General features: G+C 38.3%; 1 protein-coding gene across 1 annotated transcript in view; it reads left to right on the top strand.

The window, feature by feature from the left end:
- The window catches only part of LOC103764026 (ran-binding protein 17), a gene marked incomplete at its 3' end in the record, with an annotated part of 129,064 nt that overhangs the window by 92,897 nt on the left and 13,134 nt on the right, over positions 1–23,033 (top strand). Inside the window, 5 exon segments of the mRNA XM_029965626.1 lie at positions 2,423–2,441; positions 3,966–4,070; positions 16,132–16,201; positions 17,357–17,363; positions 18,728–18,803. Of these exon segments, the coding sequence (XP_029821486.1) occupies positions 2,423–2,441; positions 3,966–4,070; positions 16,132–16,201; positions 17,357–17,363; positions 18,728–18,803 (277 nt within the window).

Raw genomic sequence — 23,033 nt, 5'->3', positions numbered from 1 at the left:
GGGCTTGGCAAAATGAGCACCCAGACAAATCCTGTCTTAAAGAAGCTGATAGTCAAGACAGTCATAAGCCAGCAGTGATTGTTCCTGCTCTTGCTGATCATGAGTGCCTGTCCCATCTACTGCTGAACCCTGCTGGAAACAGGGAATTCCAAGGCAAAATGGAGCCACATTGGTCAGTGTTTCCCTAAAGAATGCACCTGTGAGCGGGACCTGGGTTTCCTTGCAGCTAAACTGCTTTCAGTACTGGCTCAGATCTGTATAACATAGGCATATTTATAATATAAAATGGGCTGTGCATGCAGGTTCAGTAATTTTTCCTACAGGGGAAAAAGAGATTTGGTAAAAACAACATCACAGGTGTTAAAAATTACTTCTCAAAGTAGAAGCTGGATAAATGGGTGACAGACAAAATGCAGACTGGCTATAAGCTGACAAAGGCCATTGTGATTCCTCTGGATTAACAGCTCCACAAGATCTGGAAAAAGCATACATCAGTCCTGTGGCTGTTGTCCTTCGTGTTCCTACTGGAGTAAATGTGTTTGGGTTTAAACTGACAGAAAAGCACAGCTAGAGATACAAACAGGTAGAAGTTGTGTTTTAGAATCCAAATTTTAAAAATAAGGTGTACACAAACTGTCCTTTCTGTGTGCTTGTGCAAGCATTAAATCACAGTGTTCTTACCTTGTGATTCAAAAGGTACTTTCAAACCATGAAAACTGGCATTTTTAGACAGAAAAGCATTGTACTAATTGTCTTCTCTAGGCTTTCTATGTGGGTTGTTTTTGGGTTTTTTTTCAAATTAAATGAAGAGATTTATATAAAATCCTTTTATATGAATGATAAATAATTTACATGGAAACAAAACTAAGATTAATTTTTATTGGTGGGGGTTGTTTTAAGTAATTATGCAGAAGCATTTTTGGAGATTAGTTGAATACAGTAAATTGAGAATATTTCCATTTTAAGTTAGGTGCTGTCAGTGTGACTGGCAAAATTTTATTTTAGTGAGAAAGAATGGTAATATCTGGATGCCACATCCATGGAAGTGGCCATGGCCATTTTGGGTGGGCCTTGGAGCAACTTGGTCTGGTCGTGATCGTATGATTCTATGATATTGATATTTGCTTCAAAATGCACTTTGATTTGTGTTGAGTTACTTAAACCTCATATGAATATAATAAGAATTTGAATTCCTTGTGTGTCCCAGGTTGTGTTTTGAATATTTTTGTGGCATTTAGAATTGCATAATTTTGTCCAAGATCCTTAGTCCAAGATGTTTTGTGTGAAGTGTACAAAAAAAAACCTAATAGAACAACATTGGTAAATTTATGTTTAAATAATTAATAAATTTTAGTCACCTTTTTTCTCTACACTACCAAAAGAAGTAGATGTAAACTGTAGGAAATACCTCCAGGAGCTTACAAGCTTACAGCAATTTACCATGGGAGGTTTGTTTAGGATAGTTTCTTCCTTTCCTTACTAATACTGTGCTGTTCAGGTGATGTGATGTGGCTTGTTCAGGAGTGAAAAAGAAATGTATAGGCAGTAATTTGTGTTAGTTTTCTAAAACTTCCACATTATTTTATTAATAGGACAATACTATAGAGGATCCTAATTGTATATTCTTTCTCCCCTACCTACACTGAAATTTAAAACAGACCTAGCACATTAAACTTTCCCTTACCCAATTCCCAAAACTAGCTGGTTTGGCATTAAAGTGTTGGTCACAATCAGCATTGGACATGCTGGTAGTTCTTTGGTTTTCTCAGCTGTTTGATAAAGTATGGTTGAGATTCTGCCTTGGGAAGGAATAATCTTGAATTTGGATGTGGACACCTTCTTCCAAAGGTATACAGCACTCTAGAAGAGGTGGAGTGTGACTTTTCCTGTCCTGGGACAGTTCATGTTTCTCCTGAGAACTCTGTAAATGGCATCTAAGCCCTGGTCCCGCACAGGGCAGGATCCAGATGGCTCCTGTTAGTCTGTACTCTGGCACAGGACAATGCCACCATGGGACTCTTTCTAAATGATTGGGCCTTATTTTTTTTTTTTTCTCTGAGGAAAATCTGGTAAGCAATTAAAGGGAGAAAAGCATCAGGAAATGCAATGCACATAGAAACAGGAGTGTAAGAGGAAGCTGATGCTGATTGAGCAGAGATGGGGAGCACAGAAACTAATGGTATATTGGAACTGCTTGAGGAGCTGGATTGGCAAAGGGAGGAGATGGAAACAAAAAGCTGGACTGGAAGAAGACACAAGGATCCAGAATGCCAAATAAAAATACTGACTCCAGTTGAAAGGAGCAGAGGAAACAGGCAAAGATGGAAAGGAATGGATTTCCCAAGTCCACCAGACCCTTTGCTGCTCCTCAGTAGCTTTGAAATCCAGCACAAATCCCCTCACCCTCTTGGGTTTGCTGCAGGTGCAGGTCACAGATTTGGGCAGATCCTTCACTAGTTTAAGAAAGCTCTTGGGCATAGATGGCACTTTGAAGGCTCTGTGGCTGAGGTGACAGTGCAGCAGCAAGAAGTTACTGTGAATGTATTTCCTTTGCTTTTAAAAAAATCTAGAAAGCCCTTTATTAGAGGGGAGCAGTTCAGGTCACAGAGCCAGGTATTCAGGACTGAGGAAATGCCAGAGTTGGGACTGTCACTGCAACTGTCCTCTCCATTGTAAATATTGACATTGTTACGAGGCAGTTTTAATTGCAGGATCACAATTATATCTCTCAGAGGATGTTTGACTCTTTCAGTTCAGAAGATGTGTCATTCCAGCTTCATGAAAAGCCACTGAGTATTTTGATTTTTTTTTTCTGTGTTATTGCCTGGCTTTGTCAGTCCCCTCTTTGCTTTCTGTCGTGACTGTTTGTTCTTCTTGGCATTTTTTCTTCTTGGCTTTTTCTGTCATTCTTACTTTCCACTGGTGACTGGGTGACTGGTTTGGTCTGAGCAGCATCCCTAAAAATAAGGGGCTGGAATTAGATCTGTTCTAAGTGTGGAAATCAAACTGTGAAGCTTACACCAACTTTGCACAACCAGTTTAACACACAAAAGCTTCCTCCTAACCTCACTTGCAACTTAGTTTCCCAGACTTTGCCGATGAAGAGAGGAGGGAAAGAAGCCCTATAGCAAAGAGCTCTTTAAAGAACATAAATTAAATTCCTACTCTGAATTAGTCTCACGGGGAATCAGCCTGTGAGAGGCAGGCTGCCCTCATTAGGGCCTAAAGATAAGTAGTGTGAGGAGGGATCCTCATGCAAATTGCCATTTCTAAAGAGTCGTTGTTCATGGTTACTGATTCAGTTTCATGACAAAGCACAATCAATCCAGACTTCTAGGATATCTTTCAGCTGTCTAACAAACAAGATCTCTTTTTCCCTACTCACTCTTTTTTCTTTTATCCTAAATTCACACCTTCTGAAACAAATGAGGCAAGTGTCATATGAATGACCCCAGCACAGTCTGGATTCATTTCCAGGGCAGCTTCATTGTGTACACCAGATAGGTAAGAGGCAGGAAAAATAGCATATGAGCATAAAAGATTGTGATTTAAATATCATACTCAAACTACACATGTGTAAAAGCCTAATTTATTATTGTAGTTTTAAATTTACCATTTTCTAACTGTTGAGTCTTGACTTTCCTACGTGAATGTTCTTATAGGGCAGTGAATAAATGTTGTCAGGTTAACAGCAGAAACAGAAATATGGAAAGGAGAAAGGTGTGAAATGCGGAGACAAGCAAGTCTCAGACACAAGTTGTTTGGAATCAACAATTTGTGTTCTTTGTTTATAGCTCAGTAAAAATACATTATACCTCAGGTTTTTGTTCCTGTAGGTCACCTGCAGTTCCTGGGATGTCAGTGAGATCTCTCTGTGGAAGCCTCGGAGCCTGACCCTTCTGAAGAAGTGCGAAGATGATGTGTGTGATGCTTTTGCTGGTTTCTTCTGGTTTCTTTTCCTGTAGGTGAAGATGGGTATGAGTTTGAGAACTTCATGCTCCCCCTCTAAGTTTCATTTGAAAGTGTGATTCAGATACTCAACAGTAGTGTTGAACAAAAAAAAGCAAAAGGTAGGGTTTTTTTCAAGTATAGGGGAAGAAATTATTGATGGGAAAAAATAATAGTGAGGCAAGGATTCAGCAACAAGTCTGGCAGCTTTTCTATCAGTCTCCCTTGACTGTACATACCTGTATACTTATATACATATGGATTTATATACATATATACCTGTGTACATGTATCTAATTAGGAATGTAGACAGTAGAGATACAAGGGCTATGAATACTATTCTAAATAAACTTTGTACAAAGATTTTATAAGGACCTTGAGATTTTCCAGTGCTTTGCAGATCAAATGACCCCATTTGAAGCTCATTTATTATCAAAGGGACAAATTTTTCTTCAGTGATAGCTTATCTGTTCCATATCTAATATCCCCTTTGCCACGCAAGTATCCTGTTTGTGTATATTAACATATTTATTTGGGGGTATGAGAAGGCATGTAACAGAACTGATAAAACACTACTGCTTTAAAGTATTTTTTTTTTCAAACAAGAATTTATTATATAAATCAAGACTTTATTAAATGGCTGGGCATATATGTATAAATAGGAACGGGTCTTGAAGTATGGCACCCTTAAACTGAACAAAGTGATTAGGATAACTGATAGCTAAATAAGGTTTTTATGTGCCTGTGGGAGCCATATTAGGATTGATTTGACAAGGCAGTTCAGCTGTGGCAACAGTCATAACATCTAACACAACATTATGTTTTATTAGTAAAATCCTTAAGTGTAGCAAGCTGTTTGTGTCAAAACAACAGTATATTTTAGGGAAGAAAAAGACTTACTAGATAGAAGCTGCATCATCAGGAATGATAATGTATTAGAGCACTATTGCATTAAAGAGATCCCCTTCTGCCACCACTGAATCAGTAGTTAACAGTGCTCACTGGAGTGCTCACTTCAGCTACACGGGGTCGTCTTGAGGAAACCCTAACAGTAATTTTTAATTTGCTGTTTTAAAATATAATGGCAATACTACATCATCAAATTTATCCATTTTTTTCACAAGGAAATAAACAGATATGCTCAAAGTATTTGGCAAATAATTTGACTGCAGTACATCACTGACATTACTCAAAGATGCACATTTCAGAGTCATCACTTGAATTAAGCTAATATTTTTCTTAAAATAGTACTAAGGGTTATTTCAATAATTATTTACTTTTGGTTTCCTTCTTTGTTGTTGCTTTATGTGTTTAATAGTAATCACTTTTTATTTATAAAATAGGCTCGGTTCATCTATCTTCAATCCATCTCTCATGTGTTCAAGTTATAAATCCTAAGAATTAGAACAGAGAGGTCATTTGGTAGCATTACCCTTTCTGGAGGAAACTGGATTCCTCTCTGTGTGAGGATTCAATTTATTAAAATAATTTTACCATTGCCTTGTCTGGATTGCTTGAAACTTTCTTAGCAGAGAAATTTTAATGGAGTGCCAGTGATATATTCCTAAACTAGCAAGTTCTTAACGACCCTGGAAAGTGACTGCTTGATTACACTTTAACGGTATTTGCAAATAAAATCACAAGTAATTAAGGGGAAATCTCCAGGCTTTTGAGCAAGTTTGATGCATGATAACTGCCTGATTCAGCTTCATCTAGAGTAATGCTGTGTAGACAAGAGCTACTGAGATCAATAGCAACATAATGATAGTGGCAGAATTAAGTGAGTAACCTGAGAACTGTGTCTTCAAAATGCATGCAGCTGCCACCAGCCAGGGCCACACAGTGCACTCCTGCTTCCGTCCTAAATGTTCATCAAAAGACGCCCTGCAGGAAAATGGAGTTAGATGCTCTTTATTGCTGATCGTGTCTCTTGCCACATTTATCAGGGAAATTGGATTAGCAGTTGGCAGCTGCAGGTAGACAAGGTTCTGCAGTGATTAAATATGCAGCTTGGCTGCATTTGTTGTGACAGACCTTTAGTAAATTCTACTGTAAGCACCATCTGTCTAATTTGTATAAAGAAAACTTGGTGCTTTAAGCTACTGATAAAGAACTAAATCTGTTGCTTTATCATAAACAAAACTTTTGCTCTAAATTACCTTAAACACAATTTATTAGGTTAAAGCTATTTTTCTATCATAATGAATAAATAATACATGCAAAAATGCTTTCAGGTACTTCATTTTCCACGTACTGAAAAACAAAAACAGTTCAGTTCTTCAATAAAATGCTTAGTATTACAATCCATGGGGAGATGACACTGTTAAAATATCGCTACGAAAATGGTCCAGGACTGCCAAACTCATTTAATTTGTGGATTTTACTAGGACTTTCTTACTGGGTAGGTGGTTTTTTAGGTTTTTAATATTTCTGAAATACACCACTGAAAAACAACTGTAACAAGGGAACTCTTTCTTTTTAAAATATATCTGTAATCATTACATCTGCATACAAAGCATATATTTAGGTTTCTTTTCCAGAGAGTTCGAATGTAATTGAGGATGGCTGAAGTAATTATGTGTGTATGTGTGTTGCTTTCCTCTTTTCTTATTATTCCTTTTTTTTTTTTTTCTGCTACTTCCTTCTTCACATTTTTGTATTAATAGAAAGAATTTCCAGTAGTAAAACAATGCCTAATTCTCTCCTAAGAATATCCAGGTTTCTCTTGACAATGTGGTTAAGCAATCTATTGCCTGGGCAGCTGGAATCTCAGTAGTACTTTGTTTATAGTTGTGACATCATCAGATTTGCTAGAAATGCCTGGGAAAAGGATCTGAAGAAAAAGCAGTTAAATAGCAACTTGCTATCTTTAGCTGGTTTGTAGAAACTCCATGCTGTTAAATTATTTAAAATCCTTGATTTTCAGCTTGCACACATTAAAAGTTTTCACACTAAGTGCCAAATGTTGCAAACAGCACTTTAACAGAATGATTTTGCTTTGATCCCTGTAGCAGTTCCTGAATAATTTATCACAGGTTATTGCCTTAATTCTGGAGAGGGATAGAGCAATAAAGGCAGATGAAAACACTCCAGTTGAAACACCTTGGGGCCTGCTCATTCCTCTGACACGGCTCTTTTGTTGGAACTATTTAGAGGTTATTAAGATGTGTCTCCAGAATTAAGAGTATGCTGTAAGGATGAAGACAGCCATCTTAATTCTAAAGACAAAGCACAATGACCCTTCACCTTTTTTTTCCTTTGTTGTTATTATATAGTAGAATTATGAGGGTAATATTATAGCTGCACCCAGTAGTGCCACTATGGTTAAGGGTCTGTCAGACTTTCCATTACGAGCCCCATTTTGGGGGTGGGGGGCGTGAGGAGGCTCCTCTGTTTTAGATTGTGTTAGTCAGACACTTGGCACATGTTGGCAAATTATAGGGGATTTTCTGTAGATATTTAAATCTTCAGCTCCTTTCCTTTGAAAAAATCCATTGAAAAATGTTATTCTGGACTTTGAAACAAAATACTTCAATTTATTTTTAAAAGGGCTTTGTTATAATTAAATCTTAAGTAAACCTATCACTGACATTCAGGGAAGGATATTTCAAAAATTAAATCTGAACAAAATTCCTTCATTATCAAGAAAAGTAGTGTATAAACCCCCATGCTCCTAACAAGCTTCTCTTGCTGTTTTTCTTGTATTTACTGTTCTTCACTTCTCATCTCACTCATTTGGCTGTTGCTGGTTGTGCCATTCCCTGTCCCGTTGCCCCAGGAAGGGCTGGGGGGCAGCTGGGAAGGACACAGTAGCTTCTTGTATTCTTCACTTTGCTGGTGAGTCTGCAAGGCACTCCAGATGCCACAGGATGACACACAAAAAGTAGATGTATAAGTGTATAATGTTGTTTGTCATTAATAAATTTTATGCACATAAGTGCTATTTGATTATTCTTAGTGGACTAAAACTAGATTGTCTTAGGGTTTTAGGGGGAAGGTTCTTGCTAACTGTGACCTAAGCAAGCATGGAATCTAGGGTGATTTTTGCTTCTATTAGAGTTTAAAGATATTTTTACCGGTGATTTAAATGGATCAGGACTTGTTCAGGATTCTAGAGGCTATTCAATAGGCTATTTGTCTGGCACCGACTGTGGCAGTGTTATTTTACACAGTTGAGGTCTGATGGATCCCATCTAAACCACTGGTTTGCTGGGGTTTTACAGGACAAGAATATTATGGTGCCTTGTAAATTGAGGTAATTTATTAAGAATAGTGTGGGTTAAGAATGGTATGGGCTTTTTAATAACAGCGTCTGAATTTAAGTAGTAGAAAACCAAGAAATGTAGTTTATATAGTAGCTGGTCGCCTTTCTTTAGAGTTTGAGGTCCAATGGTGTCTGAAGTTGCCTGGTGTTTTTGTAGCTTCTCAGAAATCTGGGGCCAGAGTTTAAAGGAAGTTGCACATATACTTTTATTAATAGTTTTTAAAGTCTCACAACCAAACTGTTCCTTTTTCACTCTTATTTGCAAAAGTGTTTTCTTGCAACTAGTTTTTTTTATAAAGATAGAATAAGCGTGTTGGAGGAATATGGATTGGGTTGTCCTTTTCTAATCCACATTCTAAGCCACACTAGGATGGGGAGCTCTTTCTCCCTGAGCACATGCTCAAGCAAAGGCAAGTCCATGTCTTGCCAGGGGCTGTAGCTCCCCTTCTCCCAGCTCCAGACCTCCTCTGTCCAACCTTGCTTATCTCCTTTTTTGTGGCTGGAATGAGCAAAGGAACCAAAATCAGTCTGGAATATTTCCACTCCCTTGTATCTATTGCTGCATCTCTCCCATGAGAGAGAAGTATCAAGTGTTGCTTCTGAGTTCTTTTAATTCTTTATGTTTTGGCCACCTTGTCTGCTAAAGTTATTTTCTGTGTGGACAAAGCAGCACACCCACCAAGTATGAAAATACAGATGAGTATGAAGTTACAATTTTATATTGCATCTTCTCAGTATTGAACACTTCCTCTCTAGTGATTTCAGAGTCCCATTAAAGTTAATGAGAGTTGAGACCTCTGAGCATCTTTGCAAGTTCAGGCCATTTCAATGCACAACAGAAAGGAAATGCAAATATTAAAATACTCCCAGCTATCTCACTGGTGTTTGCTAGAGAACTCAGTTTGTCCTGGGATAAATCTATTTGTGTGCCACCCAATTCAGCTGGACTGAATATGTGAATCTTATCTTCTGTATTTCTCAACACTGTAAATATTACAGTGTTAGCACCACATGGTAGTACATTATTGAAAACTCTGGGTTTAAAGAGAGAACTCCTTACTGATTTTTTGCCATGCTTCTATGATTATTTTTTTTTCCAGACTGCAGAACTGTGTCCTTTTATTGTGAAAAGAAGTACAAAACCCACCTGCAACACATGGATAAAATTCATTAAAACTGCTGAGTTGTCAAAAAGAATATTTAGGTCTGAGTAAATTGAAAAGTTTGTTTATGTTGTTAAAATATTTTTCATTCACTAGTGTTTCTTATTGATGTCTATTAATCATCCTGAAAACATCCTGTTAGTAGGGGCTAATTGTCTATGCTTACAGTATTGACTGCATTTGAGCTGGAAGGACTCTGAAGCCACACTTTAGTCATTAAAAGGGGAAAAAATGCTTCTCAGAACTAATGTTAACACAGATAGATTTGCATAGTCTTCTCTAAACAAAGTGGTTTTTTGAAGAAACCTAACTTGGAAAATTACTTTAAAAAAACCAAACAGAACAACAAAAGGTATGCTAAAATAACAGTACAATGGGAGTCTTAGTGCAGCCTTAATTGTAGCTTGTTTTGAGTATCAGTTAGTCTTACACCTCATTCAAAATATTACAAGCTTAAATTAACATTTTATTGTTATTATTACTTTAAATATATTAATACAGGAAGCACTTTCAAACATTAATACATCGTATTCATATATTATATTTTAATATGCGTTATTCATTATGAAAGCATATCAAATAATCCAAAGCATTTCCTAAGCATTTTGCCAGTGTTAGCACTGGAAAACTTGTGTAAATCGTTTGTCCAAGGATCTTTGTGACTTTTTTCTAAAAAAAAAAAAAAAAAAGGTTTGAGCGAGACATTTAAACTAATGAATCAAACTCAGGTCTGTGGTCATCATTGGCTGATTATTACCCATCTGCTGCGTGCTAACGTGCAAATCAATTACCGGGTCCCTCCGCCCTGGCCCCGCACGCTGGCGGGCCCGCGGGCTCGCCCGGGCCGAGCACAAAGAGCAGCTCCTCCCTGCTCGGGGATGTCCTTTGTGCCCGCACAATGCCCGCTCTGTGCGCGCGGGGATGCCAGGCCCCTCGCATTAGTTTAATAGTGTGGCACAGTGGGGAAGAGGAAACAAAGCTAAATGAACTAATGTGTAATCAGCTGAAATTACAGCACAATGGACACCGTGCAGTTAACTGGGAAGGACCACGCAGAGGTCACTTTTCTGTTGTGTTACACTGCTAATCTAGCAAACGTACCCAAGGAGGTTTCTTTCCTTCATAATTCCCTAACGCTTTCATAAAAAGAAAAAAAAAAGCCATGTCTTTAATTCCAAACACAATGTACCTACATTTGGTTTAACATCAGAAGTGCTTAAAAAATACTATACAAGTGCTATCTGGGGAGATTTCTTTCTCTGGTATGAATCATGTCTTTAATTTAGTCAGTTACTTTCTATTTATGTCAGCTCTATTAATATCACAACACTTGCAGTCATCTTAACCCAGAAGAAAACAGACATCTGAAAACAAAACCAAAATCTTTACATTGTAGTTTTCTTCAATAGGTAGTGATAATGAACTCTGTTTGCTTTAAATATTGTATACATTTTTAAGCTGACACATATAATAATACTCCTGGGTATTTTCTTAACACTACAGAGAAATGTTTTGTATTTTTAAGAAAACAGTGGCTGTAGTTCTCTGTCAGGCACACAGTCATATTGGTAATAAACTGCTGAAGTACACGTTGTGAAAATTTTTGTTTTATAATTTAGATCTCACAAAACTATAAAAATTAATTATGTGTTTGTTTTATGGACAGAAAAAATAACATTCAAGAACAATTAGTTTTAGTTTTAGTTTTAGTCCATTAAGAATAATCAAATAGCACTTATATGCATAAAATTTATTAATGACAAACAATTACACACTTTACAAGAAATCAAGCTTTTAAAAATATTTTTAAGTCAATTATGAAGCTCTACTGTTCACTAATAATCTTCCTGGTTAAGAAAGAGAAATGCAATTGCAACTAGGAAATTACCCTTTCAGGACTGAAAGGCTGTACAGCAAAGCCATCCTCGGGTGGTGGGGAGTTAGGATCCTGATGACCATTCAGAAAAGCCCTATTAAAGACCTTCACAAGCTTTCAGTTATTCTATCTGTGTGCAGGCTCAGCTTGCAGAAAGTAAGTCCAAAACAGAAAGCAGTGTAATCTTTATTTCTCCTAGAATCCGTGGAAAGCATCCCTTATTTTCCGCTTTAGAGGACTAAAGAGAAAGAGCCCCACCACCACCAAACCACTCAAGTCCTGCAGCCAGGCTGTGAATTAGCATCTCATTTTCTAGTGGGCACCACTGGGTACATTTAACTTTGTTAGTACTGTTCGTGCTTGTGTTACCCTAAAACTTAATAAAACAGGAAGATGTGCAAAAGGAGATCAGTGCTGCTTCCATTTCAAATTGGTTTTACTTTGTTTTTCCTAGTACAGCACAAGTGTTGTTTTCCTGTGCAGAACTGCAGATCTCCAGCTGTGGGAGGAGTAGCAGAGACTTACCTCCTCTCCATTTGAAAAAAATAGATGCGTCCATGGAGGTGGCTTTTTAGAGAAGGATGCAGGATATATAATCCTCTGGACCCTCTCCTGATTTCTTTTTAATTTATTTATTCCTTCAACTTTATGAATTAAGTTTACTTCAAATAAAGAAAAACAGCCTCCAACTTTTGGATTTCATTATTATATATTTGCAATAAAGATAGATTGAAATGTAGCTTTGTGTGGAATTCAAAGCTCAGGCCTTCTCAGTTCCTTTTCCCTTGTACAGATACAAAATATTTTCTTCCTCACTTTTGGCTGTAAAGGATAAGTGCATGTTTCTGATCAGTGGATTTCTCCTCATTTGGATGAGCCCAGCTGCATCCAGGTATTGATCCCAAGCATTACAGCAGAATGAGCTGCTATAATCACAACTCTTATTTACTGTAGATAGAGACAGAAAGGTAAACGGGAGGGGAAGGGAGGATCAGGTGCCAGTTCTATCATATCTAGTTTAAATACCCTTTGATTAACACATTTCTTGTGTAGTTTCAAATATATAATCAGAAAATGGTTTTAATAGCAAAGAAAAGCTGTTTTACAAAGATGTTTTATTCTGTTATGTTTGGGGCCCTAGTATTTCAATATTGAAAATGGCAAATACAGAATATTAGCGAAAATAAATCGCTAGTTATATTTGTTAAATAAATAAACAATACAAAGAGGCAAGGGATAAAAAGTTAAGCTTTTAATGTAAGATGATGTTTATTCTGTATTGAATACTGTCAGAAATAGTCACTTGTAAATCATTGGCAGAAGAATGTCTTGATAAACTTTTCAAGTGATTTCAGGAAATATTTTGTGTTTTAGGCCTGTCCATAACAAAACAAATTACACTGGGTAATCTCTCACCTGATCGCAGCACTTAGGATTTAAGCTTTGTCCAGTAGATGGCAAAAATGAGCAGAAATAATTTCTTTGATGTCCTTTTGGTCCAGGGCAGGGAGAGGGGAGGCACGGGGGACACTGCTGTATCTTGTATTTTACCATTATGATTGAGTTATGGCTCGTGGTTTAGAGGTGTGTTGTCAGGTATGCTGGAGCTGTGCTGCATTGCCAAGTGGGGCTGGTTTGTAGCAGCCTTGCTTATACTAATTGAGTTTCTCCAGCAAATCAGGCTCCTTGGAAAAAGGCCAAAGGCTTTTCATAATTGTATTGACAAGAAAATGAATATGATAAATGGTGTTCATTCAGCTGAGACAAGATTTATAGTTTTCCTCTGGCAAGGGATGAAGAGAAAATATTTATAATAATAGTAAAATTTGTTTTAAAGTTGTATTAGGTGATATCTCAAAAGACTTCATTAAAATATTTCCAAATATTTTAAGCAGCTTCAGGTTTTAAGTGTAGCATCTTCCCAAAGTATCTGGTAATGAACGATGAAAAAAAACCCATCAAACAAACAAAAGAAAACAAAACAAAAAACCCAAACCCCTGGATATGAAAGTCATTTATTCTTCCTGAAATATTGATATGTCAAGCTGTCAATGACGCTTGCAGTACCACAGCTTGAGAAAGTTTATTTGCCTTTTGTGTGCAGAACATGTGGACTCTGGAGTTTGTAGGTCAGTCCTGAGCGAGCAGGTGTGGCCTGGAAAACTCTGAGTACCCACTGGTATAGAGTCAAAACCTCTTTTTCCCTGACAGTGGTGCTTCTCCTTACATATTTTATTCTGCTATTTACTGCCAGGCTGCCTGGATAAGATGTTGATTGTTTAATCCAGTTTTTCCATACTAACACCAGACTGCAGTCAGAGGTCCACATGTCCATGGAGATTTCAATTGTGAGTTCAGGGTAATATCCACCTTTTTGTTCCTTTCATTTAGTGTTTCTTACAGTTAGATGGTAACCCATAGGCAATCTTTTCCTGTGTTCCTCCCAGCTGATTCTTAGTATTTAATGATTTCTGTTGTCTGTAAAAGAAAAAGGTTGCAATAAGAAAATGGGTTGCAAGAATTAAATTATTAGGTTTACTCAGAGATGCAGTCAGCTCAATAGCACCTGATATCTGTGGGTGAATGTATGAAACTGCCTATAGAAAATATCCATCTATAGACATACAGACACTGAGCTCAGAGAAAAGTGGGGTTTCATCTAGTGGTCATTTAAAAGTTCCAGTTGACCTAGATATTGGGTTGGCTGATCCTGTGCTGCTCTAGGTGTGGATCACCAGAATAAGCAATAAAATCTTTTTGCCAAACTACCAGTGTTACATATTTGTCCAAATTCATATCATATTTCTTAACAAAATAAAACCATGGGCAACAATAAGATGGCTTCTTCAAAATTATTCTGTTTTTGAAGAACTAAATTTTTAAGTCATGTATTTTAGCTGTTCAGGATTAGGTACAATCTTGAAAGAGCCAAACCATTGTAGAGGTTGAAGTTTCCTAATCACAAGAAGAGAATGCATTTTCTCATGAAGCAGTGATCTGTTTGTAAGAGCAGTCATTGCCTGTTTGCAGGGATTCAAACCTCAGTATTATTTTTTGCAGTTCAAATTCCTTTGAGCTTGAACTGACTGCTCAGGTTAAGTTCATGACTTAGCCAGATTCCTTGAATTTTGTGGTTAAAAATTATACTGTGCTTGAAACCAATTTATTCCATTTCATTCGATTTGTAAAAGAAACAATAAATTGCCGAAGCCTTTCTGTTGACCCCGGCTTTTATAAAATTTGACTATAGTTTCTAGTCTTTCCTGGTCAATGAATAGGACTCAATACTTTAAGTTTTTGAATTAAGATAGTGAATCATACTGGGTGTATGAGCAGCCTTTGATATTGCTGGCTTTTTCTTGGAGGGCTTGGCTGTCAAGTTACTCTCCTTGCCATGAGATCTGAAAAGGCAACTCCTTTCTGTCCCATGACAGTCCACCGTGGGGCTGTTGCACCATCTCCTGCAGTGTTCCTGGGGCTACTTGGAAGGTTGAGGATTAGGGATGACTTAGGAGAATTAGTAGCACAGCTCAGTTCTGTACCTTAGGTGGCATCTGCTCCATCTGGAGAATATGGACCATCCTCTGCTGACAGTGAGCTGGGCTGGGAGTCCACCTCAGCAAGAATGTAACTGCCATTAGTGAGTTTTTAAAGGTGTGAGGTGGCATGGGTCATCTGTGCCCTTTGAGGCTGTTACAGGTAAGTGAGATTTGAATTTAAATCTCAGTTTATTGCTGGACAACTCTCCATGGTATGTTTAACTCCAGTTTGTTTGATTTGCAATATAAAAAACCCCATAAAGGAGCAAGAAGCAAGGCCTAGAAGTCATGTCAGCCTCTTCCACTCTGTACAGTTCCCACTGCAGAGCCTCGAGCAGTTGGCACAGGACTGACCAGCCTTTATTGGCTGACTGGGCAATAGCATTTTCCTAAGGATAGTCACCATTTCTGCTGTTTAAACAAAACAGAATTATATGACAAGAGACAAAGCTGAAAATTTAAAATTAGTTTATTATTAAACAAAACCACTGACTAGATTAGTTAGATCATGTTTTAACCAACCAAATCTGTTGGTTCCATATAAAAAACCTGTTTAATTCTTTGCCAGGCTGTGCTGCCATATTTCCATTTACCAGTCTGCATTCTTGTCCAAATAAACTCTTTTACAACATGTTGGGAAAACTAGGGGTCAGCTTTGTATCAAATTGATGCATAAAGTATTTTGATATTGTCAGTAACTCAGAATACTTTATAATTACATTGTAGAGTCCATTTCATTTATTTTTTCCTGTAGTGCATTTTTTGAAATCCTACTTTAAAAGAACAGCTCTTCTGGGTGCTGATGACCAAACAACACTTCTGAAAAAGTTCCTAGAAATCTAACTTTCCTGGTCTCCCCTACACAGTTTGGCCTAATTCTCTTCTTGAATGCTCTGGAAACAGCTTCATACAATCAAATGCACCAAATATATATCAGGTGGCACTGAAATTTGGGGCCCAGGATTTGCAAATATGTTTTAAATTAAATTGCCATTTGTGACTTAGGCCATTCCTTAAAAATCTGAGCTAATTTTATATGTATATATAAATATATATATGTATAGGTTAGCTTCTTACAAACTTCTTTCCTTTTCCTGCTGTATTAACTCTTTCCCACTTAACCAGTAATGTTTCCAAAGGATTTAGTGTTCTAAGCTGAAAGTTGCCTGACTGTGCAGGTTCTGGCAGTGCCTGTATTGGAAGGAGCTGTTAGGGTGTGCCTGGCCTGCCCCCCCTGGAGTGGTGCCGTGGGAGGGAAGTGGTTTGGGAGCTGTGAGTTTGTCACGGTGCTCTTTGACTTGATCTGGTGAAGATCCCCACGGACATTTCTGTCCTACAAAGAGCTGTGGGACCATGAACCAGCCTGCACAACCCTCATCTTGCAGCTGGTGGCAGAAGTCATGCAAAACAGGTAAGAAACACGGGAAAACTGGATCAGTGATGAGTACTGCAAGGGTGTGTGATTTCTGTTCCATTCTTATGTTTTGCTTATCCTCATGATGTCTGACCTTGCCTTTAAGGCTGTTCCTTTTGTACTTTGGAACAAAACTCACAAACAGGACTCAGTTTTCAGTGTCCTTGTGGTGTTGTACTGAAGTGGGAGATGGTACAAAATGAGCTGGTCAGGGTTAGTTACAGGAATATGTGAGAGACTGTTGTGATTTTATATCCAATGTTAGTGAAAGTGCATGCTTTAACCAGGGATAAATACTGACTACATAGTTAAATATCAGGAAATGTCTGCTGTCAAGGTGTGCTACAGGCAGAATTTCTTCCTAAGCCAAGCAGCACACATATGTGCCTGTAAAACCACAACTCCCTTCGCAGTTCCTTTTGCAACTCGACTCTTCCAGCCAAAAAAGGGAAAGTGTAGTATGTAGTACAGCAGTATTTATAATCAACATGTAGTGACACCTCCTGCATCTCAACTCTCCTCTGTGGGCTCACCAAAAGGGCCTCAGCATGATTTGGGACGTGATTTCAATACTTGACATTGCAGTAGTTAGAATAAAATTCCTGGTTTACCACAGGTAACAGATCAATTTATTTTGGGAAATAATCATTACACTCGGAAATATTTGGTATCCTGCCCAAAGGAAAAACAGATTTTTAAATGTAAAATTGATAAATAAAGTCTCTGTGTTGTGTATCTTCATGACCAAAGTAATTGGAATTTTCAGCAAGGAGGCATCGTTTCTCACTTTGCCTTGTAAGTCAAACTCACATGGAAAACGGTGAAATACTTGAAATTTGAAAAAAAAAAAAAAAGAGTTTAATCAAGCCACAGGAAACTGGTGTCTAAATGTTCAGACCTGGCTGCCAGTCAAACACCAGTGTGTAGAATGTGCACTTAGTCCCTGAGTGACTGCCTAAGCTGTAAGATAGAATCCCCTGTGTGGTTTGTGTTGACTTCCCTGCTGTGGCTCCCTCTTTGCTTTGTGTCGGCCAGTTAGGTATTTTATCCTGGTAGTAGTAGTGTAAAAGGTTAACCTGTTTTTATTTGCTTGTGCACTCTAATAGTGCTGCAGCTTATTTCGAGGAGGAGATTGTTAAAGCATAAACACAGAATTCAAGTAACGGTGAACAAAATCCAGGACGAACTAGTGCAGTAACTCTTAGGCAAGAGAGAGCTCTTCAAGCCACCTTCCCTGTTCATGTGTTCTCCTACCCACTGCTCTTCAGAGACTCTGCTTTGTTCTCTTTAGCAGACATCACCTGGGTGTTTGCACAAGCTGTATTCAAGCATTAGCTTGTACAGGTTGGGGTACATTACACAGTATACTGTGACACATTTAAAATATGTTTGAGAGTATCAGACTGTGCATTATGCCCCTCTGGTAGGGAGATAACGGGCTACTTTGGGGTTTCTGCCTCTGCCAGCCATTATCATTTTGTATGTATGGAATACACGGATGTTTTATAGCAGGGATGTTCTATTCATTCATAAACACCCAGATTTACTCTGGAGTTTGTAGCAAAGGACTCTGCAAATAAGGATTCAGTCACCAATAAATGAGACTTGCTGCAAAGAAGATTCATCCTGGTCTCTGGGATAGGGGAGACAGCAGAATGCACAGTTGATCAGAGGTAGATGAGACTAGGTAGGTCACAGAATCACAGAATATTCTGTATTGGAAGGGATACACAAGGATCGAGTCCAGCTCTTAAGTGAATGGCCCACACAGGGATGGATCCTGTGACCTTGGCATTGTCAGCTGTGCTTTACATCACTTAATGATGATTCCCTTCCCTTTCAGTCCAAATAAAGGCTAAGGGTGTTTCTCTAAAGTTACTTAGGACCTTAAGACTTATATTAGAAGTTAATTTTTAGTCCTGAACTAGGAGTTAGTCTTCCTTATCATAAAAACAGATCGGAATGAGGCAAAGGATCTTTGGCAAGGACTCTCTTGTGTTTCCAGATTGGGAATAAAGTGGTTCTTGTTGGCTTTGCTAGTACCTGTGATTTGGGTAAAACAACATGGAGCAGTCTTCTTCAGGTCTGAATGTTCCTAGAAAGCATCTGTTACAGTTTACATATGGAGAACTGCCCTGGGATTGCCACAGATGTTAGCTAACAAAATAACCAGTTGGGATTGGTTTATTTTTAAACCCTACAGATGAAAAAGCAGGCCAAAGTTAGCCTGACCACTTGGGTTATGGATTTTCTGAACTGTGTTCAGGCCACAAGGCATTCCCCAGACATGGAAAGCTGTGTATGTATTACCTGTCACCTTTCCTGGCTAAAATTGTTCTGTCTTTTGTCACAGGATTGTTACTCCAGCAACACATGGACTGAAAGCTAGAGTTAGTTTATCAAATAATTGTACTTTGTAATTGCAAATGTTGGGGATTTTCTTTTGTTTTAGGAATGAATCCATAGCAGTTTTGTGCTCTGATGACCATCTGAATATTTTTGCTGTTCTTTTTTAAATTGCAGGGTTTAAGTTTTGATGTATCATCTCCAAATGGAATTCTGCTCTTCAGAGAAGCCAGTAAAATGATTTGTAGGTATAGTAGGTATTCATTAACAGTTCCTCTGACTTGTAATTCTTTGCCTTGTGATATAAAATCCTGTTAGCTGCTGAGCACTGCTGGAGTTGTGGGATCTTAGCAGGTCTGCAATGCGCTGCCAGTGCCATTCCTTGGGAGCACAGAGCTCCCGGGGCAGCCCAGGGGGCTCTCGTCTCCTACCTCAGGGTTCATTCATGTACAACTGTTGCTTGTGTCACTTTTTTAACTTGAAGGCCTTCTGGCAGCTGCAAATGTGTTTCAGTGAAGACACAAATACTCATGAGGTGTTTGATCTAGGCTGCTGATAGATAGGTGTGGGTTGGTTTAATGTATTCAAATTATATTCCAACAGTTCCAAAACATAATAGGACTATAACAGCTTTACCCTGAAGCACTGTTAGAAGTATTTATAATAAGTTGCTGCATTTTACTACTCCCACTCATGAAGGCAACTGCAACAGGTCTCTGACACCAGCACTTTATATTACACTACAACTAACTTTGTAGCTGACAATTGTGCTTTCTAAATACTTTGAAAGGAACATTACCAAGTTTTTGTAGAGAAATGTCATTTGTAGTTCATGTAAACAGGAAGAGCCATAGATGGCCTGTTTCTTTTAAAGAAAGAAATTGGTGCATCAAATTTACTTTTACTGCATTCAGGTTGCTTTTTGGGTCTAAAAATTGCATGTTACAAAATTTGTTAGAACAATTAAGCAAAATAAAAATAGGATTTGAAAATGTATGAAAAGATAAAAAGTAAATCTTTAGATGATTAAAAAGAAATCAAATGTAGTCATGATGATGATTCAGCCTTGCATGTCTTATGGTACCTGATCCCATTGCAGACATATTTTCCTTTTTAATTTTTTATTTTAATTTATTTCATTCAGCTTTTGTCATCCTTTCTGCACTTAGGAAAAACATAACTATATTACTGGGCATTTATTCAGCTCAGTTGTTGGCATCAAGTTTCTAAACCTTGCTGAGTAAACCAAATGAGTTGGTTTCAACCTGCTTAATTTCTAGTTCATGCCTAAAAAAACCCACAAAAAAACCTTTGTAAAAACCCATTCAGCTTTCATTTACAGCTTTTATGGTGTGTATGTGAAGTTCATAAAATTCTCAGCCTTAAAGTATTGGTAACTCTTGCACAAAAGGACCAGACAACATTTTCTGACTCGTGCTGGGATTTAATTGTGCAACACAAAAGGGGTTCTCAGCCCAGTGCAGATCTAAGAGTTAGAACCAAGCAGCAGAGCTGTGGAGCCATGTCCAAACTCCTGTCACCCTCTTCATTAAATTATGTGAAAGATCCTTAGGAATGTGTAGCATCTCCCCAGAGATGTGTGCCACAGAAAGAACTGAAGTGGCCATAGAATTGTAGACTGGGTGGGGTTGGAAGGGACCTGTTAAAGGTCACCAGTACATCCCCCCTGCAGTGAGCAAGGATATCTTCAGCTCCATCATTCCATAAGAGCTTTCTCTCATGCTTCTATTCCATGTATTTCATAACTGTTTTCCTGTGGAAGGATGTGACTCAGCACAGGTTTAAGAGAACTGTACTTAATGTGCTCCAGAAGAAACCTTTAAAATCAGCTATCAGTTAAGAGTGGAGAAAAGATGGAGATGTGGGAGAGAGCCTCCATTCAGTAGCTGGGGGGGGGGGTATTTTGCTTTTAAAGCACATGCGCGTTGCTGTCAGCGTCCAAAAGGGGCCCATCAGTGATCCTTCCTCTGCTTAGGTGTGACATTTAGAGATATTCTTTAGGGTTTCTGTTCAGTGGTTACCAGTATTTATCCCAGGACTGGCCTCTCTGGAGAGTCCCTGTGAGCCCTTCAGTGGGAGCAGGGGTTCCTCAGGATGCAGCTGGCTCTGGAGGCACAGCTGGGAGCATGGCCTGGCCAGCCCCTGCTCAGCTCTGGGCGCTGCAATGAGCTCAGCCCTGTGTCACTGCTGCCCCTGCTGCTGAAGGCTCACTGCCTCACACTCTGGGAACGTTTTACTGCCCACTATGAGTATTTCAAGATGCTACAACTGATCAGCTTTGAATAATTGCTGTTAACATTTTGAGCTTTTATCACCAAGTAGTAGTTTATGAGATTTTTGTTCCAGTGTACAGAAAGATGTAACTTCTGGAAATCAACTGTAGGGATTCATTAATTATGTATGATCTTTTGAACATACAAATTCCTATAAAAATACTGATATAAAGGGATTTTGCATTCTTTTTAAATGCGTTCTTGAAAATCTTTAATAGTTGTTCTTTTAATGAAAACTGTAATCCATAATACTCTATGCCCTTTTTAAAATTTATTTGTCTTTTAAGCCTGGGTAATCTTGGCAGACATCTGAGGAAAACTAAACAAGTAAAACAAATGATGATCATAAAATTCTGTTCTTGAACAATGTTTCCAGCCCCAGAATTTTCCAGTTCTGAAAAATTGTGTGATTCAGATAAAAGAATTAATCCATACATGCCTTCTAATCCTTGGGCTCAGTTTTCAAGTCTCCTTCTGTACCATTCCTGCAAGTAACTTAAAATTGCATAAATAGTTGAGATTTTCTCACTCAGCATGATTTTATGGCTGAAGCATTAGAAGAGAGAACAGAAGATGCAGCAAATGTCAGGAGATGACAACAGACAGTATGTGCCCATTTATCTTACCAAGTCAGACAGACCTCTTGTATATGCCTGCAGCTTATGATGAGCTCCTCCGAGCTGATCAAAGAGACACTTTAACTCAGAATAGATTTGACTGAAATTTATATGATAATAATTACCTTTTTAAACTGAGAGAAACACAAAGTGATGGCATGAGGCAGAGGGGGATAAATAGAAGTGAACATCACTTTCTGTCATCACACTGTCCTTGTGAGAAGATCCTTCCTTTCAGTCTCTGTCTCAGTCCACTGACCAAGTGGATTGCTATAGACTCTGCCCAGGCTCCTCTTATCCCTGAGAAGTTCTTCTTTCCACCACCTGGATACCTGGCTGTGTTTGCTCCTCTTGGCAAACTCCTGTCTGAACATCAGGCTTCCAGCTCTGCTCTCACCTCTCCTCCTTACTGTGCCCTTGACAGTGAGAGTTTCCAGCCTCTGGCTCTGTAGGGAAAGACTTGGTCCCTCTCCTACAGACAGCCTAGCCTGGCTGTTCCTTTTTTTGAGAAGAACATAACATAAATCAATAAACAAAAATATGGCTTAATTGTATTGTGCTTTCATTGGGAAGTGAAATTTAAATTTGTTTTAGAACAGGATTTTTCCTCCTCTCTCACATGTAATGATATACAGAAAATGCACGTAAAAGTATTTACAGAGATTTCATTCGCACCAAATAAACCACAAAAATGTCTGGTTAAGTCATAAGTTAACTGGGAGTTTTCTTACTATGTAAACCTACAGGTACATAAAAATGTGATCTGAGATATGCCTCTGTCCAGTCAATACTTAGACAAGGAATTAGTGTCTGAAGTGAGGTGGCATCAGGTGATTCTTCTCACCCACATCAGGGCACAGTGGTGATTGCTGACATCATTCTTCCTAAGCCTGGATTACACCAATCCAAGCAGTTTTGGATAACACACAGATACTTCACACATATTCTTCAGGTGATGAAAATCAGCTAGAATTTATATGTGGCTTTGTTCTATGTGGGAAATTACTGTGGAAATGACTCTGAAACAAACATTTGGTCATCTAGTGTGCCACTTTCTTTCCATCTTCAGTTTTGCCCAAGTTTGTGATGTCTATTTGTGTCTGAGTGGTACATCCAGTTCCTTTCTCTATGAGCTGTGAGGTCTGTGCTTGGGCTGAAAATAGAAGGAGAAGAAAAAGGTAGAACTGTGTTGAGGGTGGGAATGTAGGCAATAGCTTGTGAGTATGGATGCTGAAATCTTTAATGCTAGATTAAAGCGTAGCCTCTTTTCTCCTTAGACTAGCATATAGGGGTTTCATATATTTGAGTGCAAATCAGAAATAAAATCCACAATGCTGATTTTTAAGATATGCTAAGTATTGTCAGTTGTCAGGGAATAAAATTTGAGAGATGAATTTTTTTGTAGTTTTGAAAAGGAGCACTTCAGCGAGTGTTTAGTTCTGCTGTGTGATCAGTGTGTCCTCTCCTGCTCATATATCACTGATACAGTGCTGCAGACAGGTCTAAGATGCCTTTGCAAATGCTATCTGTTCAAAAGATGGGAAGCCTGGCGTAGGAAGCACTTAGTCAGAC

Source organism: Manacus vitellinus, unplaced genomic scaffold (assembly GCF_001715985.3).
Source record: "Manacus vitellinus isolate BGI_N305 unplaced genomic scaffold, ASM171598v3 scaffold_111_pilon, whole genome shotgun sequence".
NCBI lineage: Eukaryota > Metazoa > Chordata > Aves > Passeriformes > Pipridae > Manacus > Manacus vitellinus.
This window is presented reverse-complemented; position numbering and strand designations above follow the sequence as displayed.